General features: G+C 30.5%; 9 protein-coding genes across 9 annotated transcripts; 1 reads left to right on the top strand and 8 right to left on the bottom strand.

Annotated features, from left to right (window-relative positions):
• Positions 1 to 265: 265 nt before the first annotated feature.
• TVAGG3_0480980 (ankyrin repeat and EF-Hand domain-containing protein 1 family) lies at positions 266 to 919 on the bottom strand (the record flags this gene model as incomplete). The annotated part of the gene is made up of 1 exon (XM_001314244.1): positions 266 to 919. The coding sequence occupies one exon, from the start codon at positions 917 to 919 to the stop codon at positions 266 to 268; it is 654 nt and encodes a 217-aa protein (XP_001314260.1).
• Positions 920 to 981: 62 nt separating this feature from the next.
• TVAGG3_0480970 (ankycorbin family) lies at positions 982 to 2,253 on the bottom strand (the record flags this gene model as incomplete). Its single annotated transcript, XM_001314245.1, has 1 exon — positions 982 to 2,253. The coding sequence occupies one exon, from the start codon at positions 2,251 to 2,253 to the stop codon at positions 982 to 984; it is 1,272 nt and encodes a 423-aa protein (XP_001314261.1).
• A 217-nt stretch (positions 2,254 to 2,470) lies between these two features.
• On the bottom strand, positions 2,471 to 4,225 carry TVAGG3_0480960 (ankycorbin family; the record flags this gene model as incomplete). The annotated part of the gene is made up of 1 exon (XM_001314246.1): positions 2,471 to 4,225. The coding sequence occupies one exon, from the start codon at positions 4,223 to 4,225 to the stop codon at positions 2,471 to 2,473; it is 1,755 nt and encodes a 584-aa protein (XP_001314262.1).
• A 3-nt stretch (positions 4,226 to 4,228) lies between these two features.
• On the bottom strand, positions 4,229 to 4,582 carry TVAGG3_0480950 (uncharacterized protein; the record flags this gene model as incomplete). The annotated part of the gene is made up of 1 exon (XM_001314247.1): positions 4,229 to 4,582. The coding sequence occupies one exon, from the start codon at positions 4,580 to 4,582 to the stop codon at positions 4,229 to 4,231; it is 354 nt and encodes a 117-aa protein (XP_001314263.1).
• Positions 4,583 to 4,797: 215 nt separating this feature from the next.
• On the bottom strand, positions 4,798 to 6,354 carry TVAGG3_0480940 (ankycorbin family; the record flags this gene model as incomplete). Its single annotated transcript, XM_001314248.1, has 1 exon — positions 4,798 to 6,354. One exon carries the CDS (start codon positions 6,352 to 6,354, stop codon positions 4,798 to 4,800), a length of 1,557 nt encoding a protein of 518 aa, XP_001314264.1.
• A 23-nt stretch (positions 6,355 to 6,377) lies between these two features.
• Positions 6,378 to 7,825, bottom strand: TVAGG3_0480930 (ankycorbin family; the record flags this gene model as incomplete). The annotated part of the gene is made up of 1 exon (XM_001314249.1): positions 6,764 to 7,825. The coding sequence occupies one exon, from the start codon at positions 7,823 to 7,825 to the stop codon at positions 6,764 to 6,766; it is 1,062 nt and encodes a 353-aa protein (XP_001314265.1).
• A 181-nt stretch (positions 7,826 to 8,006) lies between these two features.
• TVAGG3_0480920 (ankycorbin family) lies at positions 8,007 to 10,802 on the bottom strand (the record flags this gene model as incomplete). Its single annotated transcript, XM_001314250.1, has 1 exon — positions 8,007 to 10,802. The coding sequence occupies one exon, from the start codon at positions 10,800 to 10,802 to the stop codon at positions 8,007 to 8,009; it is 2,796 nt and encodes a 931-aa protein (XP_001314266.1).
• Positions 10,803 to 11,278: 476 nt separating this feature from the next.
• On the bottom strand, positions 11,279 to 12,049 carry TVAGG3_0480910 (ankycorbin family; the record flags this gene model as incomplete). Its single annotated transcript, XM_001314251.1, has 1 exon — positions 11,279 to 12,049. The coding sequence occupies one exon, from the start codon at positions 12,047 to 12,049 to the stop codon at positions 11,279 to 11,281; it is 771 nt and encodes a 256-aa protein (XP_001314267.1).
• Positions 12,050 to 13,905: 1,856 nt separating this feature from the next.
• On the top strand, positions 13,906 to 15,720 carry TVAGG3_0480900 (uncharacterized protein; the record flags this gene model as incomplete). The annotated part of the gene is made up of 1 exon (XM_001314252.1): positions 13,969 to 15,501. One exon carries the CDS (start codon positions 13,969 to 13,971, stop codon positions 15,499 to 15,501), a length of 1,533 nt encoding a protein of 510 aa, XP_001314268.1.
• Positions 15,721 to 16,696: the final 976 nt, after the last annotated feature.

Raw genomic sequence — 16,696 nt, 5'->3', positions numbered from 1 at the left:
CCGCTCTTCATAATGCAGCAAATAATAGTAAAGAGCCACCAAAACTCATAGGTTAAAATGTTTATACTTTTATATAAAAGCAATTAAAAAGTAATTTTATGAGAAGTTTATTGAAATAAAAACAAACAAATAGGAAATCATTTTATTATAAACAATCTCTTTGACGGTGAATTCATCAATAATCTTGATTAGAAAATAACAATTTCCATTGTTACATGTATTCATTCTTCCATCTGGAAGTAAAAATGTTTCAATCCCTATAGCATTAATATATTTCAAGGAATTTTTGATTGATTTCTTCTGATACTCTTGAGTTATTAATGAGTTCATAAATCAAACCAATTTGTACTGGATTTGTCCTGATCAAATTACTGAATAAACGCGAGCTATTTATATCACCTCGGACTTTATATAATGGTCTTTTAGCTGAATTATAGCGGAATTCTGGAATTTGACCGGATTTGAATAATAAGTAGTCACAAAATGATGAATCAACAATTCTTTCGTATTCGGTGTCAATTTGAGGAAGAAGTTTGTTGATGAAGTAATCGTTGCCTGTTCGTTCGAATGTTTGAAGAGCACTCATCATTGGTGTTTCAACAACAAAATGACCAAATGATGTTTGAGAAAATAAAAGATCAAAACATTTTGTAGAGTTGAATTCAATACTTGCATTAAGCAATGTGAAGTTGTCAATAGAATAGATATGATCAAATTTCAATCCATGAAGAATGAAAAGTTCTAAAATGTCTGATCGATCTTTGCTGATTGCTTCTAATGATGGAGACATGCGATTAAAAATACCTTCAACATCTTCGATTCGAGCACCTTTATCAAGTAATGCTGTAATAATTTTGATGTTGCCGAGTCGTGTTGCAAGATATAATAAATCTGAGAGATTTTCAACTGGTTCAATCATGTTGACACCTGTAATTACAGAGTATGCGGTTTTGAAATAAGGAGAACTGTCATTGATGTTGTTCAAGATAAAGTTCCATACTTCTTGACGAGTTTGGACTGGAACTCCATCTCTTCTTTCATTTGATGAGCAAAGAGATGCTGAATAGATGTTAAATCAACTGGTGCAAACATAGTAATGATCCTTAATGGATTATTAAATGTTTTTCCAATAAGCATTTCACTCTTGATAGTATTGAAGAGATTAGTATTATCTCGTTTTCCTATGACAAGATTTCTGAACATTCCAAATATAATCTCATCGGGGAAGCTATTATTATTATTATTGATAAAATTAAGAGATAAACCAAATGATGATTGCTTATTGGAGTTGATGATATTGACACTTTTAATGATGTCTTCTTTCAGAGGTGGAATGCTGGATTGATTTATTTTGCTGACATGAATCTTTCTGATGTCTGAGAAAAGACATTCATATTTAATGTTGATTTTGCTGCAAATAAGCTTAATGATATCGGCATTTTGGGAAATTTCTGCACAAACTGCTGCAGTTTGAGTTCCATTGAATTCAAGAGATGCTCCATGATTCAAAAGTGCTTCAATTCCTGGAATAAAACTCTGACTAATTGAATATTGAAGAGGAGTTTGTGAGTCGATTATAATATTTACAGGTACACCTTTTGAAATAAGGAAATTAACCGCATCAATGTTTTTTGCATGAATAGATGCCATCAATGACTTTGTTAGTGCACGTTTTGTAACTTTATAATCAAATAATATTTCATAATTAAATTTCACATCTAATTGGAATAGCTCCTCTACATAGGGATCTTCAAGTGGAGTTCCTTTCTCAACAATTTGAGTATTTGATCTGATTGAATAAAGAATCAAACAAGAATCATTGATTATTTCTCTCCGGAAAATTATGTAATTATATACTTCTTTATTTATTGGAAGCAAAATGAATAAAAATGCTTTGTCTTGGTCTTCAAATTTCCTTGTAATTAAGTGATTCAAAACTTTCACAGAAATTACATCAAATTTTTTAAGATTTAATGCGAATTCTATCAAAGTATATATGTCAAAAGCATTATAGATCTCTTCCCTCATGAAAACCGCCCTTAAATCGAAACAATTGAAAAGGGCTTTTGGATTCCTGCCATTTTCAGAAAAAAGTTTGTCTTTGATAAATTCTGCAATTAAATTGATATCTTCATCAGTCAATTGTTTTGTTAAAATTGCATGAATAATTGTTCGAGTATAATAGTATTTAAGAATTTCTTTAATGGAAAAGAATTTATCATTGTTTGGATTATACAGCAAATAGCCTCTCATGAAATCGACTGTTTTCAAATATTCGAATTCTTCTTGTGTATATTCGAAGAGTTTGATGATAGGAACATTCTTTTCTGACTTGCAAAGTTCTTTGATATCAACATGCTTCCGATTTACTGGATTTGTGATAAAATTGAGAAATTCATCGTTATGTTTATAGATTTGATCTAATCCAATATAAATATGGACAAATTTATCAAAAAATTCTTTTGATACTTCAGTTCCATTGACTTTTTTTGATAAACATCGGTTGAACAGGAATGATGCTTATAGAGTTGTCAACATCTTCTTTAATGAGTTGATCAATTTGAGGTGATTGATAAACAATTTCTTGAATATCATTCTTTAGGTAAAGTCTTGAAACATAATCTGGATCGCTAATCAATCCAAACTTTGTTAAAAGAGAAATCAAGGGAGAAATATCTGTGTATTCAAGTTGAATCATTGATAACAAGTTGATACAATCATATGCTGTAAGTTGTGATTGTAATTCGGGATCTTTCATAATGATATCGGCAACTTGTGCAGGAATAATACCATTATCTTCTGAAATAAAATAATATCTTGTTAATGGAATACAAACTGATCCATCTGGTTCTTTTTCAACAATCTTTTTTGATGCAAATGACCATGTAAATGGTGAAAATTTAAGTAATTCAAGTAATTGCTCTAGTGAGAAATTGACATATGAATATTTCTTTGAAACTTCATTATATGTCAATATATCATTGATTTGAATACAATGTTTCATGAGATCAAAAACAATATTTTCATTGATGGGAAGGTTATGCAAGAAATTCTGATATGCTTTCTCTGGTGAGATTACTGAACTAATAATGGCTTGAATTTCATCATAAATATTTTTGTATCTATTATTAATTTCTGTTATTATGTTTTTATCAATTTTGATGTAATCAAATTTAGGATGATGAATGAGAAATCGGAGATGGAATAAGTATTCTTTTGATATTGAATAAGAAATTAATTTATTGAAGTACTTTTGTGGAGCTTTCAAAAGTAAATTGTTGAGTGATTCTTCATCTCGAATCAAAAAGAAAAGAGAGTTTGAAAACATGCAGTTCTTTGAGAGTTCTCGGACTGGTTCAACTAAACCATCTAATGTAAAAACCGATAACCAGTCATTGATACAAAGAAGTGGATTTTTCTTTGTCAATGAATAAATTGCTTTGATAGAAAGTGTTTCTGTAATAGAGTATTCAATATGATTTTGATTCTGGTTTTGATTTCCGTTTTGATTTTCTTGGTTGTTATCTTCGGTTGTTTCGGAACGAAGCCAGTCAAATAATTCATCACGACGGAAGTATAATGAAACAATTGATGTATCATTGAAATTAACACCTGCTTGTTTAAGAATACGGATGATTTCTGTGTTACCACCAACAACAGCATAATTACAAATATCTTGTAAATCTGGATTATGAACTAAAAGATACTTGAAACATTTAATTGCACCATACATTGCAGATAAGTTGATCAGTGAAACACTCTTACCGTCTTGGAATATTTTATGAGAATAGTCGAAGTTTGTGGCTGATGTGAGTTCGACCAATTTGTTTAAGTCATCTTCAATAAATGATTCAATGAACTCAATTTCATGAGAATTTGGAAGTTGGCAGTTAGAAGAATTAATGAATTCAGAAAATGAATGTAAATAAAACATATCTGATTGATTTGGCAATCTTGCAGATAACTGTTTCGCTTCGAATTCCGAACAAATTCCTTCTTTGATTAAATAATGTGAAAAAATTGGTGTGCAGACAAAGTTGTGACATGAAATAATCTTAATGTTTCGTGATAATAATGAGTATAAATGAACGTAATCTTTGACTTTTTGTGGTCGAAGAAAAATGTTTGTTGATAATTCGCGTAAACCGGTATAAACATGATTTTCGATGAAATCAACAAGTTTATGTGTCTGTTCTTCGTTATTTCGATCGTAATTCAAAAACATTTGTTAAACGTCATTTATCAGTTCTAAACTTTTTGGTAATTCTGTGTTCATTATGTCTTCTGGTGGATAAAATGTAAAATCAGTGAGTGGATCGCGATTGTTGGTTCCAATATCTATTGATGATCTTACTTGTGTATCATATAATTTAAAAATCTGACGTAAATTGAGTTGTGATGTTATATTTATAATGCGTTCGTTATTTGAAAGGGCTCTGGCTGGGTTATTAGTATTCGAATTTGAATCATTATGATGTTCTTTACGCGCTAACAACGGAACAATTGCAGATGAATATTCCTTTAAATCAGTTCTGAATTGTGCCGGCTGGTTACCAAGTAAGCGCTGAGGTGGCCGTAACATTTTTTTTGAAGTCAATCAATCAATTCAATTTTTTCAGTACTGATATAATAACCAGTTTACCAAAAAAAATATTATGACTAGTGAATTTGTTCTATATTTTTCATGGAACAATTAATCCTAGAACCTACGATGATTTTTGATTCAAGAATGGCAATTTTAGCTCAATATCCACAAAATGCAATTTTTAAAGAATGATGAGTAATAAAAAGAGAGTTCTAATAAGCGACCAATCTTGGAATACTGATGTTGCGGCTATTTGGGAAGAAATTTAGCTCATAACTAAAAAATTTCTTCCAGAATATGAAGAGTATATATAAAATATACAGCAAGTGATAATATATACGATTTGTAAATTTAATCCTGTCCAATACGCTAAAAATCCTTGCAAAGTATATATCTCCAATTGGAGTTCCTTTCTCAACAATGTGCATTGAAGCTCTCGCAGAAAAAATAATCAAGCACGATTTATCGATCTTTTCTTTCCGAGATAGGATGAAATCTTTTGTCTTTTGATTAATTGGAATTTTCATAAAAATATCAAATTTCTGTTCGTCAGCTAAATCCCCTGTAATCAAGACATCCAAAATATTGCTGCATTCCTCATCGAATGTAACTACTGGTATAAAGAAATATAGTAAAATATTATTTGGAAATTCGTTACAGAGCTCTTTTCTCTTGAAAATAGTTCTCATAAAGAATTTTTCAGAATCACTTTGGTCATTGATTTGCATCATCACCAAAATTTTTGGTCTCAAAAATACTTTTATTACTGTTATCTCTTCTGGTGTTAATGGTTTAGCCAAAATTGCATTGATTGTTACTTCATAATTTCCCAATTCAATAATTTCTTGAATAGTATAGAATTTGAAATTATTATGATTGTATAACAAGTGTTCTCTCAAGAATGGTATAGTTTTTAGATATGAAATTTCTTCTTCAGTATATTCAAATTGCCTGATCACCGAAATATTCATATTTGATATGCACAATTGTTTGAAATCAACATGCTTTCTATTAATAGGATGTGTAAGAAATGCTTCAAAATATTTCTCCATTAGAGTCGATTCTTTTGTTCCTTTTTTCATAGAATTTTTCCTTGAAAAATATCGTGATTGATGATCGACATCATTGACATAAATATGGACAATTTTATCATAAAATTCTTTTGAAACTTCAATTCCAGTGACTTTAGTGATAAAATCATGATGTGGTGCAATAATATTCGCGAATCCTTCAATATCTTCTTTGATAAGTTCATCAATTTTAGGAGAATTATAAACAATTTCTTGGATATCTGTTAATGATGTATTTTCATTAATTTGACTTGGATCAGTAATCAATCCAAATTTTGTTAAAAGAGAAATCAAGGGAGAAATATCTGTGTAATTCTGATTAATCATTGATAACAAATTGATGCAATCATATGCTGTAAGTTGTGATTGTAATTCGGGATCTTTCATAATGATATCAGCAACTTGTGCAGGAATAATACCATTATCTTCTGAAATAAAATAATATCTTGGTAATGGAATACAAACTGACCCATCTGGTTCTTTTTCAACAATCTTTTTTGATGCAAATGACCATGTCAAAGGTGATAATTTGAGTAATTTAAGTAATTGCTCTAATGAATAATCGGTATTTCTGAAATTTATTGTGAGTTCGTCGAAAGTTGCCATATCATTAATCCTGATACAATACTTCATTACATCAAATGAAATACTTTCATGAACAGGAAGCTTATCACAGAAGTTCTTATAGGCTTTTTCCATAGATAAATGCCCATAATAGTGGGATTGAATTTCATTGTAAAAATCTTTGTATTTTTTTCAAGGTCTGAGATGATATTTTTGTCAGCTCGAAGAAAGTCAAACTTAGAATCACGAAGAAGAACTTTGAGGTGATAAAGATAGCCTTTGGAAATTGATTCTTTAATCAATTTGTTAAAATATGGCTCAGGTGTATTTAAAAGTAAATTGTTGAGTGTTTCTTCATCTCGAATTATGTAAAATAGAGAGTTCAAGAACAGACAGTTCTTTGAGAGTTCTCGGACTGGTTCAACTAAACCATCTAATGTAAAAACTGATAACCAGTCATTGATACAAAGAAGTGGATTTTTCTTTGTCAATGAATAAATTGCTTTGATAGAAAGTGTTTCTGTAATAGAGTATTCAATATGATTTAGATTTTCTTGGTTGTTATCTTCGGTTGTTTCTGAACGAAGCCAGTCAAATAATTCATCACGACGGAAGTATAATGAAACAATTGATGTATCATTGAAATTAACACCTGTTTGTTTAAGAATACGGATGATTTCTGTGTTACCACCAACAACAGCATAATTACAAATATTTCCAAGTCTGGATTATGAACTAAAAGATACTTGAAACATTTAATTGCGCCATACATTGCAGATAAGTTGATCAACGAAATTGGACGACGATTTTTGAAGAGTTTTTCATTATAATCAAAATCCGTTTTCGATGTGAGTTCAACAAATTTGTCGATGTTATCATCAATAAATGAGTCAATAAATTCAATATCTTTCGCATCTGGATTTACACAATTCGAAAATTTAATGAACTCTGAAAAGAGATTTAAGTAGTGTTCGTTTGCTGAATTAGGTAACAATGATGAAAGTTGGGTTGCTTCGAATTCCGAACAGATTCCTTCTTTGATTAAATAATGTGAAAAAATTGGTGTGCAGACAAAGTTGTGACATGAAATAATCTTAATGTTTCGTGAGAATAATGAGTATAAATGAACGTAATCTTTGACTTTTTGTGGTCGAAGAAAAATGTTTGTTGATAATTCGCGTAAACCTGTGTAAACATGATTTTCGATGAAATCAACAAGTTTACGTGTCTGCTCTTCGTTATTTCGATCGTAATTCAAAAACATTTGTTGAACGTCATTTATCTGTTCTAAACTTTTTGGTAATTCTGTGTTCATTATGTCTTCTGGTGGATAAAATGTAAAATCAGTGAGTGAATTTTTATCTAGGTTCCAATGATTTTGTGATCTGTTACTTCTTTTACGATCTTGTGGATCATACAATGTAAAAATTGAACCTAAATTTAATTTTGGTACAATATTATTAATAATTTGAATATTATTGGGAATTCTAATATGGCCTCGCTGATTATCATTGTAAATTTCCGGATTTTCAATGCGTGTTAACGATGGTACAGTGGAGCGTACTTCACGAGTCTGTCGTGATGCCTGACGTGCAAAATTAATCATTGAATGGGATTATTTAAATTTAAGGGTGCTCTTACGCCCGTCGTTTAAGGTTATATTCAATGAAGCTTCAAGCCATTGGTCAGAAATTTGAATTAAAGTCAGTTGGGCATAACTAATAATATTTGATGATATGTATGACATTATAGAGAAAAATAAATAGATAATTGATAAACATTTTTTATTAAAATCGTAAAAAGGGAACACCTTTGCCCCATTTGAAATTAGATATTTTTTCGCGAGATAGATTTCTAATGAATTTTTGATTGGAGTTAGTTGATAATGTTTCAGAAAGATATTGATACACCAAAATTTTTTGAATTAAATCTGATGACTCCAAATTAGCAATTTTGCTTGAATTATCATTAAAATGAGATGAAGGTTTTGGTAAATTATTGGGTCTTTTAGCTGAATTATAGTGGAATTCTGGAATTTGACCGGATTTGAATAATAAGTAGTCACAAAATGATGAATCAACAATTCTTTCGTATTCGGTGTCAATTTGAGGAAGAAGTTTGTTGATGAAGTAATCGTTGCCTGTTCGTTCGAATGTTTGAAGAGCACTCATCATTGGTGTTTCAACAACAAAATGACCAAATGATGTTTGAGAAAATAAAAGATCAAAGCATTTTGTAGAGTTGAATTCAATACTTGCATTGAGCAATGTGAAGTTGTCAATAGAATAGATATGATCAAATTTCAATCCATGAAGAATGAAAAGTTCTAAAATGTCTGATCGATCTTTGCTGATTGCTTCTAATGATGGAGACATGCGATTGAAAATGCCTTCAACATCTTCGATTCGAGCACCTTTATCAAGTAATTCTGTAATAATTTCAATATTACCAAGTCGTGTTGCAATATACAATAAATCTGAGAGATTTTCAACTTCTTCAATCATTTTGATCCCTGTGATGACAGAATAAACAGCCTTAAACCATTTATTGCTTTCATTGATGTTGTTTACAATGAAATCCCAAACCTCTTGTCTTTCATGTGCTGGAAGTATTCTTCTGATTGAAAATACTCTTGGAATTATGTCTTCAAATGCTGCTATATCAACAGGAGTGAAGTATAACATAATATATAGTGAATTAGTAAAAGAAGATACTGTCGTCATTTCATTTTGTATTAATTTAGTTACTTGTGGAATATTGATATTTCTTTTGGACCATTTAGCTGCACAGTTGAAACATCTATCAATTTGGGAAAAAAACTTAGTAAAACTTGTATTGATGATTTGAAATATATCAATACCCGGATATTTCGGTGTTGCTGAATCAGGAATATGAATCTTTCTTATATCTTGGAATAAAGATTCATAATCAAGATTAATTTTGCTACAAAACAATTCAATCATTGTCTTATCTCCAGATTCCTCTGCACAAAATGCAGCTGTTTTAGTTCCATTGAAACCAAGAGATGCACCTAATTCCATTAATTTACAAGCAATAGACTTTACACCGATACTAATAGCATATTGAAGAGGAGTCATTCCTTCTATAATAACATTGATAGGAGCTCCTTTAGAAATCAAAAGATTAAATGCAGCTTCATTATTATTATAGATAGCATAAAATAATGCTTTAGCCATGGCTGCTTTGGAAACTTTGTAGTCAAACAAACTTTCATATCTAAGAGATGGATAAATGCTAAACGACTTTGCAAAGTATAAATCTTCAATTGGAGTTCCTTTATCGACAATTTGTGTATTCGCCCTCATTGAATAAACAATCAGACATGAATTATTAATCTTTTCTTTCCGAGAAATAATGAATTCAATTGCCTTTTTATCATATGGAATTTTCATAAAAAGTCTAAATTTCTCTTCGTCATTCATATTCCTTGCAAACAAAGCATCCAAAATTTTTCCGCATATATCATCGAAGTCAGCAACAGGCATAAGGAAATATAATAATAATTTATCGCTAAAACCATTGCAAATTTCATCTCTTATGAAAATTGGTCTGAATTCAGTTCTGACAAATGTTTTTTCTTTGTGACTGGAAAATTCATTGGAATACTTAGAATTAATGTATTCTTGAATTGCTGATACATCTTCAGGGGTTAATGTTTTAGTTAATGCTGCATGGATAACTGTAGAATCATTATTCGTGTTAAGAATTTCTTTAATAGTAAAGTATTTGACATTTTTTTGATTAAACATCAAATAATCTTTCATGAATTTTACTGTTTTGAGATGATTGATCTCTTCTTCAGTATATTCAAATTGTTTGATCAAATTAAGATTCATTATTGACTTAGAAAGTTCTATGATATTAACATGTTTCCTGTTAATAGGATGTGTAAGAAATGTGACAAAATCTAAGTATTTATAATAATTTGATCTTTCTGGTTGATTTGGAAACACCTTAGTCGTATATGCTGGTTGATGTACAGTATTCATGTAAATATGAACAACTTTTTCATAAAATTCTTTTGGAACTTCGATTCCAGTGACATTTTTAATAAAATCAAGATGTGGTGAAATAATGTTGGCGAATCCTAGAATATCTTCTTTGATGAGTTGTTCAATTTTAGGAGAATTATAAACGATTTGTTGAACATCTTTGATTAAAGAATTGTTTGTAATATGATCTTTCTGATCTATCAATCCAAATTTTGTCAAAAGAGAAATCAATGGAGAAATATCTGTGTAATTCTGATTAATCATTGATAACAAATTGATGCAATCATATGCTGTAAGTTGTGATTGCAATTCGGGATCTTTCATAATGATATCAGCAACTTGTGCAGGAATAATACCATTATCTTCTGAAATAAAATAATATCTTGTTAATGGAATACAAACTGATCCATCTGGTTCTTTTTCAACAATCTTTTTTGATGCAAATGACCATGTCAAAGGTGATAATTTAAGTAATTCAAGTAATTGCTCTAATGAATAATCGGTATTTCTGAATTTTACTGCAAGTTCTTTGAAAGTTGCCATATCATTAATGCTGATACAATACTTCATTACATCAAATGAAATATTTTCATAAACAGGAAGTTTGCTAAGGAAATTCTGATAAGCTATAGCTGGTGAAAGTCTACTATAATATCTAGTTCGAGCTTCTTCATAAATATCATTGAAATTATTTTGAATTAAGATGATGATTGCTGGGTCTGCACGAAGAAAGTCAAACTTAGAATCACGAAGAAGAACTTTGAGGTGATAAAGATAGCCTTTGGAAATTGATTCTTTAATCAATTTGTTAAAATATGGCTCAGGTGTATTTAAAAGTAAATTGTTGAGTGTTTCTTCATCTCGAATTATGTAAAATAGAGAGTTCAAGAACAGACAGTTCTTTGAGAGTTCTCGGACTGGTTCAACTAAACCATCTAATGTAAAAACTGATAACCAGTCATTGATACAAAGAAGTGGATTTTTCTTTGTCAATGAATAAATTGCTTTGATAGAAAGTGTTTCTGTAATAGAGTATTCAATATGATTTAGATTTTCTTGGTTGTTATCTTCGGTTGTTTCTGAACGAAGCCAGTCAAATAATTCATCACGACGGAAGTATAATGAAACAATTGATGTATCATTGAAATTAACACCTGTTTGTTTAAGAATACGGATGATTTCTGTGTTACCACCAACAACAGCATAATTACAAATATTTCCAAGTCTGGATTATGAACTAAAAGATACTTGAAACATTTAATTGCGCCATACATTGCAGATAAGTTGATCAACGAAATTGGACGACGATTTTTGAAGAGTTTTTCATTATAATCAAAATCCGTTTTCGATGTGAGTTCAACAAATTTGTCGATGTTATCATCAATAAATGAGTCGATGAATTCAATCTCTTTCGCATCTGGATTTACACAATTAGCAAAGCTAATGAACTCTGCAAAGAGATTTAAATAGTATTCATTTGTTGAATTAGGTAACATTGATGAAAGTTGGGTTGCTTCGAATTCCGAACAGATTCCTTCTTTGATTAAATAATGTGAAAAAATTGGTGTGCAAACAAAGTTGTGATATGAAATAATCTTAATGTTTCGTGATAATAATGAGTATAAATGAACGTAATCTTTGACTTTTTGTGGTCGAAGAAAAATGTTTGTTGATAATTCGCGTAAACCGGTATAAACATGATTTTCGATGAAATCAACAAGTTTACGTGTCTGTTCTTCGTTATTTCGATCGTAATTCAAAAACATTTGTTGAACTTCATTTATCTGTTCTAAACTTTTTGGTAATTCCGTGTTCATTATGTCTTCTGGTGGATAAAACGTAAAAAAGTGAGTGGATTTTTTTCTGTGGACCAAGCGTTAGGTTTCATTTTTATTTTTTTCGAATCTTGTTCAATGTATAACTCAAAAATTGCATTCAAACCCAATTTAGATACAATCCCCTTAACAATATCGATATTAGTAGGAAAATCTCTTCGGCCATGTGAATTAAAAAAGGAAGGTAGAGAATATTCCTTGCGTGCTAACGATGGTATAGTCATAAGGATTCCATTGTTCAGTTTTTGGTCCGAAGCTCCATTAATATACATGAATGTGATTACTGATTAAAAAAAATAAAAAATAAAGATTAGAAATTATTTTATATGTTGGTATAAAGTCGTTTCATAGGCCCTATAGTGGCTTATCGTCCTTATCTTTTTGCGAATAATGGGTAAATTTCACAATTTTATTCAATTAGGCATCTTGGTATGATTGACACACCGAATAATCTTCAACTGAAATCCAACAATATGTGCTGATATTACGAATGAGCAAATATTTTAGATACTCAACTCCTTATCTTTTTGCGAATGATCTTGATACTTTCAAGTACATAAGGTGGTCGTTTCTGGTTGATAAACTCAAAATCTGGGAAAAGCCAGTGGGGAAAAAATAATCTTGTAAAAAAATCAGGCCTCCGGCCATGAACATCACAAAGTTAATGTCGCCATTTATGAAATATGCCCTATATTATTATTCCTTTTTCTTTCCTTTCCTCCTTTTTCCTTTTATTTTCTCCTTCTCTTTCTGTTTTTTTCTTTGTTCATTGATTTCCTCTTGGTATTTCGAAATTTTATTCAAATAATTTAATAACTTTATAAACCAATTAGTTTAATAATTTATACATTATCTACCAATTTTACACTTCAAATATTACAGTTTTTAAAAGTGGATCAAATTTCATTTTATTAAGATATTAAAGTTTTGGAATCAGTATTATTTTGAAAAAGCACCTAAGTTATTTAATTAAAATGGTTTTATTCAAATATTGAAATTTAAATATAATTTGATTTGCTTAATTTTTTAAATCTGTAAGTACAGTTTTGTTTGAAGTAACAAAAAAAATGATATATGCAGTTAGCAAAGTAAATTTACTAATAATAAAAATAGTTTGCTCTAATTCAATTAATTTAAACCTTTGGTAATGATAGAACATGCATAATATTTAAAATATGGATGAAATTCTTTGTATAAAGGTAAGTTGATGAGTTTTTTTCGAATCTGGATTTAAAATATCTGAAGGTAAACAATTGATCTTAAGTGTTTATACTGTATACCAAGAATTACATTAGATTCATTGTTGACTATTTGTTCAAATCTTTCCCATTCAATCACAGGATACTGAATCTGATGGAAAATCATTATTACTGTGAAATTCGCATTGATATCATATGATGATCCATTGCCCGAGAAGTTCGGTGTATCCCAAGTATATGAGGAACACGTATGTTTTTCCCCAGATTTTGGATGAGGTATGGTGAAAATTGAGAACTTTTGTAAAGAAATTGAGAGATTTTGTAAAAAAATTGAGAGGAAAATCTGGTGAAAGAATCACAGATGTGGTGATACCAGAAGGTATGGGAATTGGATGAATACAGGATAGTATGCTCCTATATGAATAGTAGAAACATAATCCATTATCAAATCATCTGGGAAACAACTTTTTCTTCTCCAAAAATATTTTGAAAATAAAAAAATGAAAAAAAATTTATTACCATAAAAACCAGATTTTATTACCTCGGGGAACGTTTCCCAGCACTTTTCCACCAGAATCGGCCACCTTAAAGTACATATACCCCTTTGAGTGCTTGATCTTATAAACAAATCCATTTGCAAATAGAGTCAATTGTAAAACGAAAACGGTTTTCTTTACATGTACGATTATTTTTTTGTAAAGTATGGAAGGAGGGGAATCAAAACGCCCCAATCTCCAGAAGGATAATATAAGTTCGTCCCAAAGTAGCAAGAACGATTCTCAAAACAATCATACTTCAAAAGCGAAAAAACACAAATTATCTGTTCGAAAAGTTTTAGCAGCAAAAGAGCAAATGGAAGCCCTTAAAAGCTGCAGTAGTGACATATTACTACCGAAATCAGGAAGTCCTGAATCTAATAATATCATTGAAGAGCAAAATGAAAAACAATTCAACGAGATAGAAAATCAGGATGCAGACGATAAACAGAAGAAGCACAAACACAAAAAGAAAACAAAAAATACTGCGAAATCAGTAGCAGCACCAAACAATGACAGTGATAATGAAATAGATTTTGAACAAAAAGTTGCAGAAGACACGCAATCAACTGCAAGCGAAACAAAAAAGAAGAGAGCATCGAAAAAGAAAAGTGCCGTTAAGAAATTACCAAAACCAGAAATAACGATTCCAAATGTACCGGAACCGAATAAAATTCCTATGGGAGAATCTCCTATTATAAGACCTCTTCACTTCAGAGGCACACTCAGTAGTGAATCATTTGCTTCAGAAGACCCATTTAAGTCAATTGATGTATACAACTCCAAAGACGACGAGAATTGGAGAACCCTTTCCATTGATGATGCCTCAAGTATGAAGTCGCGCGATTCGATGATAAGCGAACCCGATACAATGGATTCTGGTCGAAAACGACCAAGAAAGATCATTACGAAACCATCGACAGATAAATCACCTCTAATCAATGTTCTCAAATCTAACAACCAAAGCCCTCAAAAACTTCCATTATTTCCAAGTCCTCCGAAAGAAGCTCCGCCAGCAAGAAAGAGCAGACTTCGGTACGACAGCGAGAGTTGTTCTACGCAATCCATCGACGGGGAACCTCCGAAAGCTGATATTAGACGAAATAATTCAAGTACAAATCCAGATACCGGAAATTATACAACGACTACTACCACAACCGCTACGATAACTACAGAAGATAGTGCTGAATTGCACGAGCCAAGAGAAAGCCCTCCAAGAAGAGCGCGAAGATCTCCATTAAAAGCGGTTAATATCAACAAAATTACGCCAACGAACAGTGAAGAATTCGATGAAGTGCCGATTGACGGCGTTCCAGACTCAGATGACTCGTATTCGGACGAGAAAAATTCGAAAGCAACAAATCTCAGAAAAGCTCAGTTTTTCTCAGACTCGAGTACAAACGAAAACGGTAAAAGTAAGAAGAACAGACCGCCCGCACTACAAATTGAACAGAAAGCAGGAAGTAGAGAGGTCAGAGCAATTAATGAAGAACTTGAACGAAGAAATCAAAGCGCACCAAGCGATTGCTTCATAATAAAGGCCGACACCGAATGCCTTACCAAGCAAAGCGCTTATGTTCCACCGAAATGGGACATAGTTTGCGAGAAATTGAACGAACCGAATAATAATAAGTACATACATCAGATGAAAGTCAGATATTCAATGTCATCCATTCTAAATGGACTCAAAAAAGATTAATATGTTTATATTTGTTGAAAAATATTTTGTTTTAGATTTATATAAAAAATAGATTGTATTTTTATGTATAACTAGTGATACTACTCTTTATAATTTGTTGTGTGTTTTCACTTTTTCCGTATATAATCTCATTTTAATTCGAATATTTAAAAATTTTATAAATTTGAAATTTAAAAATAAAAATATCGATAGATTTAATATTGAAGATATAGACATCTATCGAACTAGAAATCTCATATTAGATTTGTAAGATTGATTTAAAAAACTATTTTTCGAAAATATATATAAATACTGACTATTTACTGTACAAAATCAATTTAATTTAGGCAGCACAATAGCTTCCTAAAATGTCAACTGACTGACCCGCAAGATTAGCCTCTTTAATTGGCCAATTCATATTTTTGTAATGAGTAGAATTATCTATCGATGAAAGGATAGAGAACAAGGAAATTTGCTTTGGTTGTTTTATTTGTTCTTGTTTATGATGTCGAAATAATGAGTATTCGTCATCTACAATAATGAAATCATCATCACTATCCATCAATAATAAGATTGATTTTTTACAATGCACAAAAATTCAATAGGATATCGTTCGCGAACAATTATCCTTGAAAATTTGACCAATTTGAATTCAATAATTAGCAAAAAGAACATTTTGTAGTATAATAATAGATAAGTAAGATTTATTTTATCAACCCTTTTTACAAACACATTGAAATTATCTCTCACAATTTATGCCCGAAAAACCTGATTCCTTATACTCTGATATTTCAGAAAACACCTGGTAGGGCATTTGTCAATGATGGGTATTCAATTGTTGTCAATTTTACGAATACTCTTTTTTTCAATTGATGATTAACCATTTAAGATCGTTTCGTTCTAAATTTAATAATTAGAGGAGAGTAACACTAATTTTCATAATAATTTTTGTTCTCTATGATTCTTTTATATCGTTCTTATTTACTGTACAACTCCCAAATTCCTATCAAAATTTGAGAACTCTATGGAATGGGATTTGGATAAAAATTTTGAATTCGGCAATAATGTTTTGCTCATTGTTACTGTATCTTACGAAGAAAACAACAATAAGGTTACCATATTTCTCTCCATAAAAACAAATTCAAAAATACAAATTGAAGTAATACAAGCATAAATACGTCAATTATATTACATATCTATTTCTTAGACAATTCGT

This window comes from Trichomonas vaginalis, chromosome II (genome assembly GCF_026262505.1).
Source record: "Trichomonas vaginalis G3 chromosome II, whole genome shotgun sequence".
NCBI lineage: Eukaryota > Parabasalia > Trichomonadida > Trichomonadidae > Trichomonas > Trichomonas vaginalis.
This window is presented reverse-complemented; position numbering and strand designations above follow the sequence as displayed.